This window comes from Ahaetulla prasina, chromosome 3 (assembly GCF_028640845.1).
Source record: "Ahaetulla prasina isolate Xishuangbanna chromosome 3, ASM2864084v1, whole genome shotgun sequence".
Taxonomy (NCBI): Eukaryota; Metazoa; Chordata; class Lepidosauria; order Squamata; family Colubridae; genus Ahaetulla; species Ahaetulla prasina.
In genome coordinates this window covers 97,155,041-97,178,441 of record NC_080541.1, presented here as the reverse complement: position 1 = coordinate 97,178,441, position 23,401 = coordinate 97,155,041, and the positions used below count along the sequence as shown (strand labels likewise).

The following is a 23,401-nucleotide window of genomic DNA, read 5'->3' as shown; positions in this document are numbered from 1 at the left end:
CTTTCAAAGGCCAAATTATTCCCATCTCCATGGCAAACTCACAGAACTTCTTTCATTTCAAACTTTCGCCCTGTAACTTGAGACAAAAAAGATCTACTAGTTTTGTTATTTTCCCAAATAATTGTGCATTACATTGGTTCCATAGCCAATCTTCCATCATGCCAATGTGTTAATACCTGACAATATTCCTTGTGCACAAGAAAAGAAAGAAGACATTATATTGCCATCTGCTGATTTCCATCCTACAGCCAGGTACTTGCAAAGTAAGCATTTTTGGATGGTGAGAGAACCTGTTGGCATCATTTCAAAAAAAGTAAGAAGCTTCTCAAAAGAATGGCTGACAGAGATTTATAATTGTCTTGGTATGTTTATATTAACCAGAGTCTCAACTGTAGAACCCAGTAATAAACCCAGATTAAAAAAAAATATTGGTATTGTTAAGGTACTAGAATTGTTTTTTTAGTCCACTGTCTAGTAAATAAATTAAGGCTGATGTTTTTTGTAATATTAAAGGCTGAAAGAACCTATGAGATTGCCTGAAAACGCACAGTACTTCCTTTCCCAAGTAAACCTCTCCCCCTTTTCTTTCTTTGCATGGTTTAAGCATTACAACTGCATCGATGCCAACTATGTTTAACATTAACCAGCCTCTTCCTCAATTAAGATTTGCAACCCCCCATCAAAGGCTGATTTAAAATTCTAGATAATGTAGATTTATCTGTGCAATTAAAAGACTAGCTACGGAAAATCAATTAAAAAAACCCCCAGAGGATTTATTCAAATAATAATTTTAAAAAAACCATCCTAAAACTACCCTCTTGATTTGCAACCAGGTCTGAAGAATAAGAGCCTTCTGTCTGAATTTGACCATGAGGTCAAATTATGTGGCATGGAAACATCAAAGGATTGCTTTGCATGTTCTTTTTTGGCTGACTCAGTAGCACTTGACTAAAGCATAGAAGAGGTAGCAAGGCCCTGTATTTTTAATCTCTGCCAATTGTAAGGGTAAAACATGAAAGTAGCTTCGTTGTACAGGTTTCTGCTGCTAGTAAGTAGAATTCAGGAAAGTCAGTACAGAACAGATATCTCTTGATTGATAAAAAGACTGTGATGAATCAAAGATTTGGTCTCTGTCAAATTAGGAAAAGAATAAGTGGGTAATAGGTTTTTGTCAAAATTCCAGTGTCCCTTGTTTTGTATCTGTAACCTGTAAAATTTAGGATAGCATGAATTAGGCACGTAAACTACTCTAAATCCTTAAAACCAGGTTAACAAAATCTAATTATTATGTTTATATATAAATATGCATGTCATAATTTACTGTACAAATTAATATGTAATTATTTACTGTGGTGACCTAGTTTACCCAACATATTAAGACAATATCTAAAACCTCAAGGAATCCAATCAACTTTTTAGACAGTACACCAAACGGAGGATCAATGTAACCACAGTTAAGCAAGTTTTAATCCTAGGGATTTTAACAGAGGCCATTTAAGTACTTTAGTTCTTTATACTTAATGCTGTAAAACACTGTAGTCTTTCAAGACTAAATGCCGTTAAACTCATTGGGTCTTATTTTGCACAAATATATATTGGATTGGGTTTTAGATTTATTTATGAAGTATACTTTCAATAAGTTCAAAGCAATATACATGGCAATTCTTACTCTTACTTTTCTCCAAAACAAAGCTGTGAATTAGCTTGGCTTTAGACAGAATGCTTGGTCTAGTGTCACCAGTGAATTTCCGCAGTTGTAAAAGTATGTAGCAGTTTTACCCTGACATTTCTATATCTTCTGATGAATCTGGGGCAGTCTTTCATGTGTGAAAGTTGATACCACACATGAATTGGCCACTTAATAACGTCTTTGTTTAAGAAGCAAAATCCTTTCACAACCATTTGTTTTATCTTTCTATTACATTATTCAAAAGCTGCAGTCCTGAACATTTGATGCTGACAATGTAATGCATTAAAATAGAACTGCTATATATTTTACATAGTGGTAAAAGGTACTATATAAAATTGTGACACTTAAGACGTACAGAACATTAAGGATGTTGATCTTTCCATGCATCTTTTATCTGTAACATAACTATATTAAGATAAATTAAAGGTCCATCTGTATAATCTGAGATGAATTACAAGCTTGTATATTTTCTTATAATAATTATACAAAACAATTATATCAATATATTGTTATTCACAAATATCTACAAATGGAAATCACAAGTATTTAATCTCCCTCAAGGCAAATTATTTATTACCATACTTTTCAGAGTATAGTTCACACTTTTTTCCCCCTAAAAGAGGGTGAAAATTTGGGTGCATCTTATACACCGAATGTAGCCCCGCCCACCCATCGGCCTCCACCCGTCACATTTTCGGCCTCCACATGCTGTTTAAGACCTGCCACAGCACATTGCTGCCTCCATGCCTCACGTTTTTGGCTTTCGTGCATCGCGTTTTCAGCCTCCGACAGATGAATACTGATGGATGCTGGTAAGCAGAGGCAGAAAATTTATTTTCTTTTTTACCTTCCCAAAAACTAATGTGCGTACTCCGGAATGTCTTATATTCTGAAAAATACGGTACTTAGAGTTGACTTATGGCACAGGTACACCTTAAATGAATTCCCATTTTCCCAGTTATGAAACCAACTGCAAACTAGTCCCCAGGGACAAATCCACTTTAAGAACTGAGTAAACCATCATTTATATTACTTTATGCCTCCCCTGGGAGAGCTTCCTGCAGTTAAGTATTTAAAAAAATCACATGATCAGCAGAAATGGAACTGATCTCACTTCTCCCATCATTACAATACCAAGCTGGGTAAAGCTTTAGCTAATTAAATTCAGTGACTTGGACATAAATATAGAGACTGGTGTTTGTCAACATGGAAATTCAGTCTTGAAAAAAGCTGCACTAATTGACTGTTACCAGTCATGTTGCTTTTGAATGTCATTGTAATCCTTCAAATATAAAAGTTGAATTTTTTTTTTTTTGGTTTACATTTATACATGTATTTATATATTACAATCTCATATTTTAAGGGGATTCTGTATTTATAATTTTATGGGGATATTTTGAAAATATAATATAGAAAGGAATCTTAAAACATCCATTTATTCGGCAAAAATACCAGAACATTGCCCTTTAAGAAAGATCAATGTGTCTAATAAAAGTTTTAGGTTTTCAGTTCTTGCCAGGGTTTTTTAAAGTTAATTTTTGTTGAAAGATTTTTAAAATGAGTGTTTATATTATGCAGGGTAGCAGGCAACGGGGAGGAAAAGGAAGGAGACCAACTGTAACTTATTAACATTCTGGATTGCTTAACACAATGCAACTTTGTCAAAAGTTTCATGAGATAACCGTATTTGTCTTAATTTAGTACTAACTCGCAATGCACTTTGGGATACCAAAAAAAAAGAACTTTGCTAATAATCTACCATGAGGCAAGGTTGCATTATTACCATGAACTGACACATATGGTTTAGCAAAAGATAATCCTGTGAAATGATGTGATTTTAGGCAAAATGGAAATAGCTAGAGAAATTAGCAAGAAGGCAGGAATTAATGTGGTGCTGGACCTGACATTTATACCATGTTTCTTGAAAGAAAGAAAAAAACCCTCTGTGTTACCCATGGCTTATCCATAAATTCTCAGGGTAGCCAAAATCTACTCTGGGCTTCAAAGTGTAGAACCCACAGTCTGATTTCATAAGTAGATGTGGTTACTTCAAGGCATCTTCTGGAACAAGATTCTTCTGGTGATATGGATGCCCCCTGTTGTTTAGAGAAAGCTGTGAATATCTGGTTCTTCACCCAGGCCTTTGACAAAGGAGAGAGACAGACCTCCTTCACTGCATTTGCCATCTTTTATCTTTATCTTTTGGTACTGTCCATGGGCTATGGTTTTCCCAGTTGCAATGTATGGCTGTGAAAGTTGGACCATAAGAAAGGCTGAGTGCCAAAGAATTGAGCCCTTTGAACTATGGTGCTGGGGAAGACTCCTGTGAGTCCCTTGGACTGCAAGGCAAACAAACAAGTCAGTCCTAGAGGAGATCAGTCCTGACTGCTCTTTAGAAGGCCAGATCCTGAAGATGAAACTGAAATACTTTGGCCACCTAATGAGAAGGAAGGACTCAGTGGAGAAGAGCCTAATGCTGGGAAAGATTGAGGGCAAAAGAAGAAGGGGACAACAGAGAACAAGGTGGCTGGATGGAGTCACTGAAACAGTAGGAAGGCCTGGAGGAACGTTGTCCATGGGGTTGTGATGGGTTGGACATGACTTCACAACAACAACAATCTTTATTATTTATACTTTATTGATTTTGTTGACATTTCTTTGTTTATTGTAAGATGCCCAGAGTTATTGAGAGTTGAGTGGCATACAAATTTAATTAATTAATTAACAATTCTGACAGGCAATAAGTACTCCTGCTGCTCCTTTCTACTAACAAGTTGCCCAAATCCCTTGAATCTTAAAAGTTATACTGGCCATAATCTTACCTATAACAGCCAGAACCTAGAAAAACAGTCCATTTTTTAAAATTTTGTAAAAAAAAATCTGTCTTTATTATTTTTATAAATAACTCAAAGCAGTGAACAGACCTGATGCTCCTTCCTCCTCCTACTCCCCCCCCCACAAAAAAAATCCTATGAGATGGATTGGGCAGAGAGAGATTGGGCCAGAGTCCTCCAGTCCAGCTTTCATTCTTAAGGCGAGATTGGAACTCACAGCCTCCGGGTTCTAGCCAGCTGCCTTAAGCAGTAGACCAAATAGGCTCTATCTATACTGAACTATAGATCTTTAGAGAAAATGAAGTAAAACTTAATACCTCAGCTGACTTTCCTATTTCTTGAAAGCAAACCTCTGCCTTGCTCTATGCCAGGGGTCTCCAACCCTGACAACTTTAAGACTTATGGACTTTAACTCCCAGAATTCATCAGCCAGCTTTGCTGAGTTCCCAACAGCTGAAACCAACATGTTTTTTTCCCCAAATTCATGGTAGACTATCATTCTTGGCTGGTGAAATGCACTTAACTTGGAAGCTTGAACATTGTTAACCCATATCTATTTTATGCAGCAGGGTTGGTTAGTTACAGCTCTGAAGATGACTTTTTAAAGCTTTTTTGGTCAGTGGACTTTGATTGATTCATTTTGAGCAGTGTTGGGTAATAGACTGATGCTAATTCAGGAGAACTGCAAGAAATTATACACTAGCTCAGTCCAGCTTGTGGCATTTCCTGAAACGCTGGCCTAGAAAAAATGTAACCGGGGTCATGGAAGGTAAGAGGCCCTTGCCAACTCTTTAGAGATACGAAGTACTGACAACTGTCCTATATTGCAACTTAGACTGAAAACTTTGTATCTCCTTTTTCTGCTCCTACCTTGTTCTTCAAGCTTAACCACTTCAATTCTGTTCCCAACAGAACCATTATTTCTTGGAACTGACTCCACCTATAATCTTATCTAAATGTCCATTGCTTGTCTTGGCCTGACTCACTCAAATAACAAATTCCCCCACTGCTTGCCTTGCAAACATCATTTTCAACATCGTCTCTACAATGAATCTGAAAAAACAGGGGACCATCTAGTTAGCTGGTGCAAAATTGCTCAGAGTGATCACAAACAGTGGCATGACAAAGTAGCAACAATGGTGCATTAGAATATCTGCAATTTACCTGCAAGTAGGAACTGGTAGGACCAAAACATAGAAAAGCAAATAGAAAATAAATAAGCTAAAGTGATCTGGCACTTTAGAATTCAAACATGCAAGGACCTGACATACAAGTCCAGACTTGACAATTATTGATAAGAAAGATAAAAAAAATTCTAGATAGTGAACATTGCAATATTTGGAGATAGCAGAACAGAACAGAAAGAACTGGAGAAACCACAAATGCAAATACTTGCAAGTAGAAGTAGAACTGACCAAAAGAAAGCAAAGATAGTCTAGATAGATCTGGTATGCAATCTCAAAACATCTGGAGCACTATCTGAACATCACTGGCATTGGCAAAATCACCATCAGTCAATTGCAAAAGGCAGTTTTACCTGGAACAATTTACATCCTGCAATGATAGCTTTGACATTAGTATTAAATAATACTAAATAATAACATCTGCTTAACCCAGATCCTTGACAAGGACTTGATAGATAGATTAAAAATGCCAAATTTTGTCTAAACATCTGGCTGACTGTGCGACCATCCATAATAAAAAAATTAACCTGCATTTACTCTCAATAACTCTGGGCAGCTCACAACAATCAAAGAAATTATAATAAAACCAACAAAAGTTAAAAGAGAGCAAGTACAATAGACCAGATGGAATGAAGCTAGCTGTGTCACTCTCCTTTGCCAGGGTGAACAAACAATAGCAGAATGGGTGTGTGTGCGTCATGTGGCTTTGGGGTGTAAGTTTATTCCAAATGACAGGCACTGGTATAAAAAAGTACACTTCCTGGGTCTGATAGATTGTTTAATCAAAGGAACCAGAGTACATTAATCCTACAGGATCAAATTGGTTGGGCAGATGCTAGAGGAGACATGTATTAACTGTGCCATTTGGGCCTTTATAAATAATAACCAGTACCATGAATTGCACCCAGGAGCAAACTGGCAACCACTGCAGTTAGTATAGCAGAGACATTACATGGGAATACTGAGGCATGCACATTGCTGCTTTTGCTGATGTATTGTGGACCACATGAAGTATCTGGATAGTCTTCAAGAACAGCCCTTTGTAGAGCACATTATCTAGTCACAAATTAACCAAGGAATGACTGAAAGAAATCTGAAAGACTCTCTGGTCTAGGACATGTGCTGTAAGAGAAGTGGATGGCCTGCCCATGGCATGATAGAAACTTAAATTAAGTTTTATTCATCGTTTGATTGGAGTCACTAGGTCTTTCTCTCTATTTAATACTTAGGACTGGAATTCATTTTTGTATCAGATATGAGTTTAATTCCACAACTGTAATGAGACTAGTTATTTCCACTTAATAAATCTATTAAATGAACACAATTAAGATAGAAATCTTGCATCTGCTCTGGGAGGAGCCAGATAGAATTTTAATAAATCTTTCTTGTATTTCCATTTTATCAGCATAAATTGTTCTTTAATTATAAATGTCTTTCTCAATAGAGAAATTAGCTTGAAAACCTAATTTATAGATTTAAAACATTGCTGCTAGCTAGAATCTAATGAAAATATTACAAGTAACAAATAAGTATATTGGACAAAGTAGTTTCTCTTTTGGAACCATGTCAAGAACTACAAAAGAGGGTAAGTCCAAATTCTTCCTAAACAGTTCCGATATTCAAAATGGATTTCTTTCAAAAGACAAACTTTAACTGACAGACTTTATTTTCTACTCTACATATTTAAAATATTCCAGCCCTCTTAAACACTCACATAAGTAATATGAAGGAAATAAAAAAAAAGAAACCCAGATCTATAAATAAAAACCAACCTCCATTTTTTTGCAAGGTCAAGTAAGATTACAATTTCCTTCCTGCTTGTTTTTATCAACTGGGCCTGAATTTCATATTCAACTAATGTGCACCATCAACATTTGGTACAAAGATTGTGAAAATAATTTTAACTTGTAGAAACTGGCATTAAATGAGCTTATTTAGAATATATATTTATATTTTTTTCAATTCTGTGCCCTTCTGTGTTACCTTCCTTTCTTTCCCTGAAACTTTTATACAGTTCTGAAATCCAAATATTATATGTACGCATATGGGATTAATATAAAGGTATACAACTTAACTGTCTGGTACATTATGATAATTTTCTCACTTTCTAAATGTGCACAAAAAGTATATTTTAATGCAGGGGTTTCCAGCCTGTGAGCCGCAGTCCACTACCAAGCCGTGGCCTATTCACAATGGGGCCGGTGTGAATGGCGGGCCGGTGCGAGTGCATAGCCTGATTCACACCAGCAGTGAGAGCTGGCATTTGCAATCTCACTCATGCAAGCACCAGTGCTCGCAGACCCATTCGTGTGAGCAGTGGCCAGCGGCATTCACAGTGCTTCTCATATGACCAGTGGCTCTTTACGTCCCTCCCGCTCATACAAATGAAGCTGTACACGCATGCACATCTGCCCCTCACACAAAACCATTCCCTCTTCTCCCCCTCTCCCCCACGCCGAACCGCCAACCCAGAAAGATTGGAGAATGCTGCTTTTAACTCTTTCATTGTTCTATTTCTCCTAGAGAACAATTTAAATAGCCAGACTCTGCAGTTTTCACAAATATCAAGTGATTTTATTTTGAAAGTAGAAATGATCCTGCTACTTGTATTTGCCTTATGACTCTGGCCTCAAAATAAATTATTTAAAAGTTGTATCTGTAGGAGATGACCTTGCTAGTATCCATCTATTAAGAGATTTCTCTTACTTTCTTGAAATGATTCCCTCTTTTAGTTCTTTATCAATGACAAAAATCTGCAATTCTAACCACAGCAGCTGCACATGCTAAGCACGCGTTCACACAGAGGCACTGAGACTTGCACACAAAACAGGGCTTTCTTCAGATTGCTGGTATTTGGAGAGTTTCATGTGATGTATTTGGCTATTCTTTTAATTCATTCCTGCTGCTGCTCAGAGGAAGTCATGCCTGGCCAATGTTGGCTCAAGAGCAGCCACTGCTCTAATCAAGACTCCAGAGGGAGGGTGGGCACTAATCTTCCTTTATGAGTGCTGAAAATGTGAACAATGTTGAAAACAAATATATTCTTTAGAGGCCTTCAGTGATAAGACATGAACAATATGCTTGCAAACAAAATCTAGCATAGGGGATAGGAACTCTAAATATTTTCACTGCAAGGAAATAAATTGCCCTCCAATTGTGCTTCCATTTCTAACTTCTCATCATTAGCCTTCGTATCTTCCTGGATTGTTACCATGTCTACGTACAGAATACACTTAGAATTTAAGCCATCTTTCTAGAAATCCTTGACAAGGATTTATTTTTTGTTTGCTTGAGTATTCAGAAGAAGAAAAACACTAATACTTGCATAGCTTGAAAATACAAAGGTTTGCAAATAAAAAGTTCTCAAGTCTACCTCCATTTCTTTCAAGTTTCAATTGTAGCCTATCCTCTTTCTTACAATAACATGATGTGATAGGAGGTAGTGATAGTCTTTCTATCCTCCTTTGCTTGAATTTTTCAGTAGTAATTTTGCCAATTGTGATTATGCCCCAGTGCAGAAACTCAAAAAGTGAATAATATCAATAACAATCCATCAATTTAGTAATTAAGTGAACCTGAAAAATGATGAGAATTTACTCAGTTTGTTTAACTATTCTGTTTACTTTCTAGGGTTTCTGGAGGACCCGAGAAAAGGCAACAACTCTGCAAAAAATAACAGAGCTGACAACTTCAATGAAGAGCTGGTGGGTAGATCAGCTCTTCAATCATTCCTATCCAAAATAAGAGAGGACTTGATATCACCCACAAGTGCTCTAGACTGCTGCTCCTTACAAAGAGACCACAAGAAAGTGGTCTCTAGCAGGCTTAAGAGTTCTGGGAGATGGAATAACCTTCTTGCTCAAACCATGGTCAGCACTTTTGAAAGGATATCAAATTCACATAATTCTTTTTCAAATCACTTTTAGGAATTGCTTCTTAACTATTTTTCAGATATTGGAAACCTTTGACTGGACAAATTTGACAGCAGAGGTGAGTGGCAACACTGAAGATCCAACATGGCTCTAGTCATAACCTGACAGTGAGCTTTTTTCAATTCTTAGCCAAAGAAAGTTTTAACTACAAGTTTAAGAATTTAATTGTTTTTGTTTTTTTAATAAACAGCAAAAGGGTGATTAAAACTTTTACAAGTTACAAATGGACTAAGGGTCCAGATAAATTCAAAATAAGATTATGGAATTGATTAGGAAGAAGCCTTCCCATGGGAAAATGCTTTTGTTAATTATTTTTTTAAAAAGTATAGTAATATAAGATTAAATTTTGAACTGGTTAAATGTCATCCAACTGGCATTGTGCCAGTTGGATGACCTGGTCTCCCAGGTTCTAGCTTGATGCCTTAACTGCTACACCAAACTGAATATATACTGTGCAAAAAGTAGAGAAATCCCACCTCTTCTCCCACCAAGGGGTCGTGGTAGAAGCAATGCAAAACTCATCAATGTTATTTTCAAGCAAATTTATGGGGGGGGGTGTTCCAGAAACATTAGTAAAAATTTATGCTATTAGGGGAGATTTGTTTTCCAGGTTCCTTAGGCAGTAAATGAGGACTTTTATTCTAGAGAACAGATATATGCCAAACCTACAAAATGTTTTCATGTAAGTTGCCATGATGGACATAGTAGTAATTTTTAAAAAATCTATTATGAGTTATATTATACTTTTGGATTAGCATAATATGCATTTTTCTAATACAGAATTTGAAAAGTACACAGTTCTAATAAAATTACCTTAAATTAAATGACCCAGCGTTATTGCATATTGTAAGGATTATAGACTTCAGATTCAGTTAAGGTCAAAATACCTAAATTGCTGACTATGCTTGGAATTTCTCAAATAGATCCTTATCAAGTTAAAAAATGTTGCTCAATCTTCTTGCTCTCGTTAGCCCCTTAGAGCTTTCATAATTTAATTTTGAAATCAACCCTGTTCCAGCAACTGATAGGCAGCTGAACTTATTTCTCCAAGATCTTGGTGGCTACTAAAATTTCCTGAACTTCCTCAGTCTCTTGCATCCAAATCACAAATCCTGACAGAGCAAAAGGGTTGCCTTCCGAGGTAGGCAAAATAAGGACCCAGATTATCGGGGACAATGTGCTGACATTTAGAAACCATTTAGAGCAGGAGTGTCCAACTTTAAGACTTGTGGACTTCAACTCCCAGAATTCCTCAGCCAGCTTTGCTGGGAGTTGAAGTCCACAAGTCTTAAAGTTGCCAAGTTTGGACACCCCTGACTTAGAGTGTGCTGTAAAGCACTATGGAGTGCTATATAAGTTTAAGTATTATTGCTATAATTAAAGCATAATTCAGTAAAAATATTCATATGTAGCCAAAGTTGGAATGTTTGGAGAAGGTTTTTTGGGCAAACCTTTATAACGTAAGATTATACTCTAGCTCCAAGAAAAATATTGATACCACCCTAAAGAAAAATATTGATGTTGTCTATAAAATAATGGAAATAGGATAACTATTTTTAAAAAGTATTTTTAAACATGCTGATAGTAGAAACCTTTTGAGCCATTTATAATTTGTCAGTAAACAGGTAAATAATATGCATAACAATAGCAACAACAACTAAGCATTCATCACAATCTCTCTTGTGTATTTGAGGAAAAGAGAAACAGGATTCTTGTCTCGTGTTCTTTACCATCCATAAATGATCTCTAATATGTTTTAAGAATGTGATTTTTCATAAAAGCTTTGACCTGACATATGAATCATCTTGAAAGGTAAATGTCAAACGTTGGTTAAACTTGATATACTGGTAATACATGACAGTGGTACCAGTATTGTTTAGATCCTGTCTTGACAACTAGCCAACCTTTCCATCATTCTTTTTGGCCTTAACACACAGTATTTAAAAATATTGAGAGCCAAATTCAGCGAACTGGGACCCCTGGAATCCAATCTATTCCTACTCCTGCTTTATAACTTTGTTTCCTTTAGATTAGGTAAACAGTTATCACGAATGGCATATCCCACCATGGCCTCCTTCCTATTAAGCCTTGCACCTGTCATCCATCCTAAGCCAAGAGGGAAGAGTTTTTCTTATCATTTCCTGTAGTGATTCTTCTTTTCAGAAAAAAAAGAGAGCAGAAAACAACATTATTTTCCTCCAGATATTTATAGTGTTCATCTGATAAATTCATTAGAGTAAATGAAACTTTATTCGCAGTACTCTGATCCATTATTCTGACCGTAATAGTTGGGCAAAGGCTTAGGTACGGGAAAAAAAAACTTGAAAACAACTGAACTGAGAAATGAACAGAGCATGTACAACTAGGAAAGTAATAATAACCAAAATCAAGATTCAACAGCTGACATTAAGCTCATGTAGAGCCGGAGCTCAAGGTAAATAAGAATAATTTATATCAATAGTGCTAAAACCACGCCTGTTACCTTCTCAAAAACTGACCTTCCCACTATGATCTTTAGGAAAATGCAACTGTTTATTCCATAAGAAATAAAATTTAAATTTAGAAATCACAGACTTGGAGAAAGGAAAATGTGCTATGTTTTGCTCTTCTAGTTCTCCCATTCTTTTTAAATTACTGTGTTTGGAAAACATTGGCCTCAATGTAATAAACAACATCTAAGAATTGTAATCAATAATATTAAATATGGCAATTTAGCAAAAAAAGTTTTAAAAATAATAATTTCTAGAAGAACCACAGTGGCATTTTCCTGAAAAATCACAAAAGTATTTCATTTGTCTTAGAATGAACTTTGAATCATTTACGTATATAGGTTTATATTCATATTACAGTTCCTCTGGACTATGAAAGAATCCTTAAGTATTTACACAAACATATATATGGGCTGAATATCTGGGCTGAAAAAAAATCAAGATGACCCTGGAAAGAATGAGGAGTATAAAAAAAACCCTCCCTTTGCTTCCATCTAATATTGGTACCAGTTTTGAAGCCCAGATATTATAACCTAAACATATATTGTTTGTATATTATTTGAAAATTAATCAAAAACTATACATTAAAGGTTGCTTTAATAACCACTACATTCTGATTGGAATCATATGCAGGAAGTCCTTGCTTACCAACTGCAATTTGGGACCAGCAATTCCATTGCTAAGCAACACAGTTATAAAGTAAAATATCACATGACCACAATCAGTTTACAAAAATCAGTTCTAGCTAGGCTTAAGCAAATCACCTGTGGTCGTTAAGCATATCACATGATTACAATTTGTGACTTTCTGCCATCTTCTCCATTTACTTTGCTTATTGGAAACTGGTATACATCCCCGCACACAGTCTGAAATAATGTGCACTAAACCAGGGGTCTCCAACCTTGGTCCCTTTAAGACTTGTGGACTTCAATTCCCAGAGTTCCTCAGCCAGCTTTGCTCTGGGAGTTGAAGTCCACAAGTCTTAAAGGGACCAAGGTTGGAGACCCTTGCACTAAACTCATTAGAGCTTACTTCTGTATAGTATAGTCTTTACTGTCACTGTACATCATGTACACAACGAAATTGGTTAATGACTTAAACATTTCTGGAAATGTTTTCTAATGTCTGCCTTACTAGATCATCTAGTATAAACTACAAAATTATGCACCTTCTTTATAAAGATAAATTATTTTTGCCAATTATTGATCAGCTGTTTGTTAGATTCTATTAATGTATATAACCTTTAGAGTGAACACAGCTTTGAAACACACCATTAGATAAATATTTCAGATAAAAGAAACTTGCCAGCTTGTTAAACAATATGTAACGTATTAGAATAGAGTCCTACCTTTCTAATTGCAAAAACTGAAGATATGATTTGCATTTATGATAGCAATCTATAGATACATGATGAATGATCCAAGGTAAATGCAATCTTAAACTTACCTTTTGCATATTTGGCTTGATACAGCGAACAAAGAAAGGGTTAGATGTGCTTAATGTTGCCATTAAGGAATGCAGCGAATCCTAAAAAAAGAGAGAAAGAAAGAAAGAAGCAAGGGAAGTGTTAAATTTCCAAATCATCTCAGCGAAGTTTTCCTGATAATCACAATAGTGTCACCTGGTGGCACAGTATGCAAACTGAATTATTATTTTCTTATACTTTTTAAAAAATAAGTTCCATTACAAAGTGAAATTAATCCTCAGACAGATAAAATAAATTTTGCTACACTATGTGTAATGTTCTTCTCTTTATCTGATGAGTGGTGTCAATGGCCTTAAAATTCAGAATTGAATACGTTAAATATTTAAATTACTTCTCACTTATAAAATTTACAGTGCAAAACAATTTTAAATTGCTCCTGATTCTCAAGGACAGAGATTTTTTTAAAAGCAAAGTATATTTGCCCACAAAACTTGCCAAGAATAAAATATCAGATTTTGCTTTATCAAGAGATAAACCTAAAAAAGTCTGCTTTATCTATATGGCAGGCTTATACTTAGAAGGAAGGCTATTGATGATGATGCATGGCATTAAACCAACTAGGAAAACAAAGCGTGAATAACTGGTTTCAGCCAAGAAATAAATATTTTATTTTAAATAATCAGGAAAACATTCTGAAAAAAATCACATATTCATAGCTGCAGAAAACAGTCATTTTTTTTTCTTAGTTGAAAGTGATTTGATAGGAGATTTAGGCAACAATATTTTACAAAACACAATGTCTAGAAAAGCTCAGTGGATGAAAAAAACAACCTTAAATTGTAAGCTGACTGTGGGCTTCCGATGCTTGCTCCCACACTTCAAAGTATCTTGACCGCTGCGGCTTGAAACATGCTCAAATAGGTCATATATGAAATCAAGGCTGAAACAGGAATTTAAATAAAGTTTAAATAAGTAATGAAAACAAAGACCCAAAGTAAAGCCTATTATACAAGGACTGTTCTTTCCTTTAAAAATATGGCTGTTTTTTTTATTGATACTTCCCCACTCCTTGCCTGCCTGAAATGGCTGACAATCCAAAATTGGACACCAAGCAGACTAAGGTACTATCATTATTATTTCCTCTGAATGTAAGAGATGAATCAAGATAAATATATAATGATCAGAAAAAGACTGCTAGCACATTACAGAGAACGCAGCATTTAGACGAGACCATTGCCCTGTCATGTAATATTACATTAAATATGTAATTTCGTATATTCACATTTTATATATCCCAAAGGTATTCTTCTCATACTTATAAATATTAACTTTACACTACTTCCTTATCTTCGTTGAACAGGCACATAGTGTTGAAAACATATCCCATAATACTTGTATTAGCTTTTAAGAGGCTACAAGTCTCCGTTGTTTTTACCAAAATGTACTAATAAACCAATTAAACTTCTTTGACCTTGTTGATGGGATGACCAAATATTTTTATTTATTTATCAAATTTATTTGCCGCCCATCTCATAGTTCAGGCAACTCATCTATAGCAGAAATACAGCAGAATCTGAAGTTCTCCAGGCATTCTTCAACTGTCACTAACATCTAATGTCCAGGCCAATAGTTACAGCTTCTATGAGTTGGTTAGTGAGGAAAATCTGGAGAATATGTGTTACTTATCTCTGAAGTACAATAATGTCTTGAATATGGTACTGAGCTTCTGAGGGAAAAGGCACAAACAAAACTAATTGTATGTTTGTTTGTTTATTTTAAAAAACAGTTGTATTATTCCATATTAGAACTACTGCTCAAGGTATCTTACATTATTTGTGTAAAGAATGTTGTGTAATATTTTATTAAAGAGCAAAATGTGGGATAAAAACAAATTATAAAAGATTCATCTAGATTCTGGATGTTTATAATAAATATTTGGTTTATTTTAATAACCATGAATTTATTAACATCAAACTCTAATATAAAATAATTTCCATTTGGAATAAAAAGGCAAAGGTAAAGATTCCCCTCGCACATAGGTGCTAGTTGTTCCCAACTCTAGGGGGCGGTGCTCATTTCCGTTTCAAAGCCGAAGAACCAGTGCTGTCTGAAGATATCTCCTTGGTCATGTGGCCAGCATGACTAAACTCCAAAGGCTCACGTAACGCTGTTATCTTCCCACCAAAGGTGGTTCCTATTTTTCTACTTGCATTTTTTACGTTAGGTTGCTAACGTAAATTGCTAGGTTGACAGAAGCTGGGACAAGTAATGGTGGCTCACCCAATTATGCGGCACTAAGGAATCGAACTGCTGATCTTTCTATTGATAAGCTCAGCATCTTAGTCACTAAGCCACCACCTCCCCTTTTGAAAATGTCTATATTATAGATATTAGGGACCTTTTCAAGAAATTATTTTAACATTTTTGCGTGTTTGCCGTTATATTATCTCTTCACATGTTGTTATTTAACAAATTATGCTATAGTTATGTGTTTATCTTGTTTGGCATTTGTCTTTCTTGGAAAACCCACCACACTCAGAGGAATAAAGAAACCTAAACAATAAATATGAAAGCATATCAGTCAGAGATTCCGTTTGGTCTTCAGTTTAGGGTTGCATCTTTAAGAATTAACTCAATATAACTTATAATGCGTAAGCTTTTATCTTGATTGCCTTTTTCTTTAATTTATATATCTGCACCAGGGGTGGGTTTCAGCAGGTTCTGACCAGATCTGGAGAACCAGTAGCGGAAATTGTGACTAATTTGGAGAACCGTTATGCCACGCCCACCAAGCCACACCCACAGAACCGGTAGTAAAAAAATTTGAAATCCACCACTGATCTGCATGCATTTAGACATCTAACCCATTTACCTAAGTTTGCCAAATATTTCATTAAGTGGTTCCACTTTCCATTAACGGAACAAATTTTTTACACATTCCCCCCAAATTCTCACTATCCAAAATTTTGTACTGAAAGTGCTCATGAATTATTGCTAGAATGACATTCAAACGCTAATTTAAGTATGTTTTATGTAATACTCTGAAAAACTATACATGTCAAATGCATACACTCCCAATGAAATGCATTACAGATATTGTTTATAGCTGAATTCATCAAACCTGGTCATTCCCTAAATCAAGAAACATTTGGTTGTTTCTTCTGAATATTACTAAGTCAAAATTATGACTGGTATTTTTCATGCTTCAGGATATCTTTTAAAATGCCATGTTATTAACAGAGAATTGGAAGAAAGGTAAAAATAGATAAAGTAGAATTTGAATGTCAATCTAGCAAAAAGCCCTTGACTTGAAACATATCATAATATTGGCAAACCATTCATAAAATTAACTCCATTCCATCATTTAGGAAAGACAAAGGTTTGGCATCTATCTGACTAATCAAAATCAAATCAAAATCTATTCAAAATCAAATCAAAATATATTCAGAAACATAAGCTCCATATGATGGCAAATCTATCATCTTTGTTTTTCTCTTTAGAAATGCAGTACTTTCAAATATACAGAGTATATTCTAAAACAGGGGTCTCCAACCTTGGCAACTTTAAGACTTGTGGACTTCAACTCCCAGGATTCTGGGGAGTTGAAGTCCACAAGTCTTAAAGTTGCCAAGGTTGGAGACCCCTGTTCTAAAAGATAAAAAGATAGTTTAGAACTGAATTCTACATTTTTCCCATACTCCCTTTCTTCTCAATCCTCAGTTTTCAACATCTTAACAAGGTCAGGATCTCTTAATTATACTACTTGCATACCTGCTTTCTCGCAATAAGTTCAGAAGATCATCCCTAAAAGTGTCTCTGTTTTTCTCCAAAATTCCTCTTACATCATACTGAACCTGTTTGAAACAGTATAAAAAAGAATAATTTTTTTAACCTGTCTAATTTCTCACAGAGACACTATCATAAGGAAGAGAAAAATATTTATTTATTAATTTTTATACCATTATTGCTTTATAAATAACTGAAGTTGGCAAACATACCTAATACTTCTGCTCTTCCTATTTTCCTCACAACAACTGTGACATTAGTTGGGCTGAGAATGAGTGAATGGTCCAAAGTCACTCAACCAGCTTTCTTGCCTAAGGCAGGACTCGAACTCAGTCTCTTTGTTTCTAGCCAGCACCTTAACCACTACACCAAACTAGCTCTCACATAACTCAAAGCTTCTTTTAATTTGTAAGTTGTTGTAAGACAAAATTAAGCTGCTCCTGAAACATTATTTGGAAAAATTTCAATAAACATAGGAAAGAAAGATTACCTCCCCAGCATAGTGTTTCACTCCAAAGTTGTGCACAGCAACTCTTGGTTTCACATAAAAAGGATTGTTCTATTGATAAGAAGAACAAAAATAAGTCAAATCTGTTTAATTATAAATAATGAAATATAGAAAAAGGGAAAATCTTCTCTCAAACTATGCTTCTCATAACTTGCTGAAAGATGATTTTTTTTTAAAAAAATGTCACGTTTAATTATTAGACTTTTTAAACATTGCTCTAAAACATAATGGCTATACAGGCACTGTGTAAAACTAAATTTCTTTCAGGAAAGATGTAAATTAAAGATGCATTGACAAAAATATCTTGATCTATTTAATTTCAAGCATTAATTAATAGATCAACATTTTAACTTAATAAATAGATTTGTTCAGTAAAAACCTAGAATTTTAACTATCAAAATTTACACTAGCACTGCATTTGAAATTCAGGGAATTTATAAACAAATGAAAGGAACATTACTTACTGCATGCTGAATGTGTAACTTTGCCAACAGGGTGTTATCTGTAGCTTGAGGAAAGTGGCTCTCCTCATTGATCAGAGCCAACAAACCAAGTTTCTAAGCAATCAAGACACAATAAAAGAATATGTTAGTAGACCCCATATTGTTCATGCTTCTCTTTCTCTCTCCCCACCTTCCTCGTCTCCCTCTGATCTGTAAGTGGGATATATATGTATATAATTTGTCATATAGTAATATAATTCAAGTATGCAGAAAAGGGTGAGGGTTTGGATAGTAACACTACTTCTATCATCTAGTCTGTTTTCATGTATAGGTACTTGTATGTACACACATACAAACACACACACACACACACACACACCATTCTGTGAAATGGAATAGTAACAGGAAACATGTAGCACTGTGACATAGGTGGCACACTATGTATTTTTTAATGTGGGGCAAAGGAGAGGAAACATGGTATTGTTTTTTGTCTCTCGAAGTTCCATATCCGTGTGATACGCCATAGTAGTTTTAAGACAACTGTTAAATTACGCGGTTGCCTTTGTAACCTCTGGCAGGACAGACTTACTGATGAACAATTAGAGGATAAGTGTATCAGGAAAGACCCTGGTATTTTAAGTCAAATTAGACATTATAATAAAGGTAAACAAAATGTACTTGATTCTCTTGATTAAAAAGACAAGGAAGTAAATAAGTATTTTTGTATCAAAAAGAGCTAGGGGGAGGGGGGAACACAACTGTGTCCCAGGAATAAATTGAAACCTATGTATTGATAGACAAGAATTAAAAACATATGGTCTGGTGAAATCTGAGGTTCAGTTGTAAAAAAAAATACACTTTTCAAACATTATGACTGATCATATGACATGCTTTAATCTGAGGTAACAATTATTAGTAAATCAATATCTGCAAAAAAATATTCCTTAAATTTTAGACAACTTCTACATTTACCTTTTCAATAAGATCCAAGCATTCCCCATTATCTGTCCAGTCAATGTCTTCCCACTGGAGTCCTTCTCTAAGAAATCCCAAGAAAGAGATTTTATTAAATTGCACAAACTGTTATACAAAAGAAAGTTGGGTGAAAACATGCATCCTTACAATAATGGTACAATGAATTTTATGGGGAATCAAATCTCTAAAAGAACTAAACTGAGAGTGAAAAACAAATGGATTAACGCAAATATTCAAGCTATGGGAGAGAAAATAAATGACATTTAACAATTCTTACCTACTATATTCTAATTGCTCTAATGAAAAAATGTGCTTGTTGAAATATTCCTGAAGTTTTTCATTTGCATAGTTAATATTGAACTGTTCAAAACGATTAACCTGGAAAAAGACAAATCGTAAGGCAATACTTAGTAACTGACATTCTTAGTCAAGTAATGCAAGAGGAAAAAGAATGATGTATAAGCATAAAAGCATCAGCCACATATAACAGTTTGGAACATACCTCAAAATTTTCAAATCCAAAAATATCTAAAATGCCAATGGACTTGAAGTCATCCTTGCCTTTGATTCTGCTGTTGATTTTTTTAATAACCCAGGCAAAGCACTGGGAGTAAAGTGCCATAGCTGCTGAATCTCGACTATCTATAGCCTGGTGGTTGATAATAAAAAATAGATTATTTTATGACCTGATGGCATTCCTCAAAATAATGTTTCTAAGAGATATGACAAGCAATAAAATACATATCCCTATACTTTATTACTCCCTTCAGAACTAAGTTTTTCCTCTCATTTTATGGCTGCTATGCTTGAGAATCAGTGCTGACTCTTGGTGACTGCCTGGACAAGTCCCTGCCATTTTCTTGGCAAGATTTCAGAAGTGATTTGCCATTGATTTCTCCCCAGGGCTGAGACTGAGTGACTGGCAAAAGGTCACTCAGATGATTTTGTGCTTAGACAGGATTAGAATTCATGCTCTTCTGGTTTCTAAACTGATGAACTATTGGTTCTCTTTTTCCCTCCCCTAATTGCTGCCAAATAGATGCACATTTTTCCTATCTTCTTATCCTTGACTTATGACCATAATTGGGATTGGAATCTCAGTCATTGAGGGAAAGGGTCATTAAGCGAGATGCCAATATGACTGCTTCAATCAATGACTGTAATCTTGGCACTCCTGGTCATAGTCATTAAGCAGACTGAGTAGAAGAGCTGCCTGCCAGGAGGATTTCAGCTTTACAAAGCAGGTAGCTCTTGCTCTCAAATGTTCCTGCAGCTCACCAAAGAAAGCTCACAGGGGAAATCCTTTGAGGTACTGCAGGAACAGAGATGAAATCCTGAAGAGTTCATCTCCATTCCTGCTATCCTCTCCAAAGAATTTCAGCTCCACTCCATATGTAACATTCTCGCCAGCTTTCCCACTGAGTTTCTAGGGAAGCTGACAGAAAAGATTGCAAACAAGGATCACACGATCACAGGGTGCCTGGTAACCAGTCATAAATGCGAGCCAATTGCCAAATGCCTGAAATGCAGTCATGTGACCACTATGTGTGTGATATTTACAACAGCCAGAAGTGCTTTACAAGCTGTAAACCCACTCTTTCTGAGGCCACTGTAATTTTAAACAACCAGGTATAATCTACCTTCCTGAACAGAGCTGATATTTTTACATGAAGCTAAGTGCAATTCACCAGGAGTGGAATGACCTTCCCTAGACTTTAAGGTAATATTGTCTCTCTGTAAGAGTACTGATGGCAGATTTTTCATTTTACACATAGTATCTTTTGGGCATGCATACTATTTAGACTTCTTGAAACTACACCACAGTAGAAATAAAAAATGAGATTTTTCAGAGATCCTAAATACTATACACAAAAACATTCTAAAGTAATTGGATTTTACCTGCTGTATATTGAGAGGTGTTAGAATTTCTTCTCCCCTGAGTATCATTGATCTCTGCGTCAATGCTTCAGTTAGCTGTGTTGAGTCCAGCCCAAGTAACTCTGCAGATCTATTCAGAGCTAAGAACAATAGAGCAACAAACTATAGTAACAGAAAGAGCTACTAAAAATACAGTAATATTATTTGGGAAGATAAAAAAACCTAATAAGCAATTTGCCATTCATAAGTGTTACTTTTCCTCAACAGAGTCTTTTTCTTATGTAATGCCATTCTCCAAATTATCTAAATTACATTTCAGAGTCAATCCATGCCAATGAAAAACAGATCTAGAGGACTGAACAGATAGGAAGTTAACTGAAACTAATTTTGTGATTTGTCCTAAGTTCTAATAGAATAGAATAGAATAGAATTTTATTGGTCAAGTGTGATTGGACACACAAGGAATTTGTCTTGGTGCATATGCTCTCAGTGTACATAAAAGAAAAGATACGTTCATCAAGGTACAACATTTACAACACAATTGATGGTCAGTATATCAATATAAATCATAAGGATTGCCAGCAACAAGTTACAGTCATACAGTCATAAGTGGAAAGAGATTGGTGATGGGAACTATGAGAAGATTAATTAATTTAAATTACTTAATTAATTAATTTAAATTAATTAAAGTAATTAATTTAAATTACTAAAAATTTGAACTAGAAAGACAGGACATAGATATTCATAATTATACTTAGAAAATAGCCATTTTTTCACCTGTTTTGAAGGACACCTGTGCTCCACCAGCTGTAATAAATTCAATATTGCCAAGATGCAAAATGCCAGCAAGGAGCCTCAGAACATCTCGTACCTCCTCGGTGGTGAACTGCATCACTTCCATTGCCGTCTAGAAAAGACACACAATATGACTTTGAGCTCATTCGTATCATGTAATACCATCCAAGTATCTCCCATACATGAAGAGTCTCAAATAAGTCTCTTCAGAAGGACGTGTTTCTCCAAAATTAGCATGGTTTTGGCCAAATGAAGCCTTTCCTTATTTCTTGCCACTTCAGTGTTGGGTTGCAAGGAGAAGAGATTCAGATCAGAATAAAAACCCATCACCATCAGGTACCATCTGCAAGCAATTAAACTAAGAGTACCAAAAACTTTGCAATACAACCCTGAGCTACATATATGCTCTTCTATTGGAGCTACCTATGGTTTTCCTTGATGGGACCTTGAAGGGAAAAAATGAAAAAACTGGTCAAACTCACAATGACTTCTTTGAATGTTTCTGCATCATTGATTGTCTTGTCTGCTACACATCCAGACTGGTTCAGGTAGTGATAGTTCTCAGGTGCAGATAGATAAAATGCAGCTGAATAGAGGAAAAACATTTATATCATGCTAAATCTAATATTCAAATTTGCTTAAAATCTACAAGAGAAGTAACAATCAGAATTTGTATAGATTTCTTGGAATAAAGAACTAAGACTTGTTCTACACATTGATGATTTTCTGGTGATCAGTATCAAAGTACTGATAGAATTTTCTACAGATGTCCTTCCCCCTCACCTCCAATGCCTCAGTAAGACTTTCTCAATGAAACAGTTCAGAAGTAGGGATTGTAACTGCAATCTACGTAAGATTTAAACTCAGGTGGGTTAGTGATTGGAGTCTTCCTGGGAGGTGCCAATTAAATGGGTGCTGGAAATGGTGTTGTCTCTATTGGGATTGGTTTGCCTTGCTTACTTGTTCAGCTGGATATGATCTGCCACCCAGATAGACAACTGACCCAAGCAACACAGCAAATCCTACAGAGACCCCCAATATTGCTGGAATTGCTGCATTGAAGAAGCCATGGGGTGAAATATATGCATAAAACCTAATCAATACCTTGGCATTAATCCCCCAAGGCCTAGAGAACCTGACTACAATGTGTGTATGTACATCAAAGTTGGTTTCAATTATTTTTAACGTTGCTTTATAACTGCATCTGAAGTATGGAAATAGATTAAAATAGGTTGCCTGCCAAATAACAATGTGCTTATGGACTTGTTATGTGTTATATATATATGTGTGTGTGTGTGTGTGTGTGTGTGTGTGTGTGTGTGTGTGTGTGTGTGTGTGTGTGTAGGTCTTGGCGTATTTGGGTCTTTTCCCGCGTAAGGTTGAAAGTATCTTGACAACGTTTGATGAAGTCTCATTCATCATCTTCAGGCTGGTGCTTACGGCTTCGTGCTTCTGGGAGCA

The 23,401-nt window shown here is 35.5% G+C and overlaps 1 protein-coding gene across 2 annotated transcripts in view; it reads right to left on the bottom strand.

The window, feature by feature from the left end:
• MYO10 (myosin X) overlaps positions 1-23,401 on the bottom strand; it is a 157,955-nt gene that overhangs the window by 48,772 nt on the left and 85,782 nt on the right. For both annotated transcript variants that reach the window (XM_058174767.1, XM_058174766.1), the window contains 11 exons: positions 22,423-22,526; positions 21,923-22,052; positions 21,167-21,285; positions 19,770-19,916; positions 19,545-19,645; positions 19,265-19,331; positions 18,314-18,406; positions 17,832-17,900; positions 17,327-17,409; positions 14,387-14,495; positions 13,576-13,656 (listed from right to left, as the gene is read on the bottom strand). In XM_058174767.1, the coding sequence (XP_058030750.1) occupies positions 13,576-13,656; positions 14,387-14,495; positions 17,327-17,409; positions 17,832-17,900; positions 18,314-18,406; positions 19,265-19,331; positions 19,545-19,645; positions 19,770-19,916; positions 21,167-21,285; positions 21,923-22,052; positions 22,423-22,526 (1,103 nt within the window). The remainder of the gene's footprint in view (positions 1-13,575; positions 13,657-14,386; positions 14,496-17,326; positions 17,410-17,831; positions 17,901-18,313; positions 18,407-19,264; positions 19,332-19,544; positions 19,646-19,769; positions 19,917-21,166; positions 21,286-21,922; positions 22,053-22,422; positions 22,527-23,401) is intronic.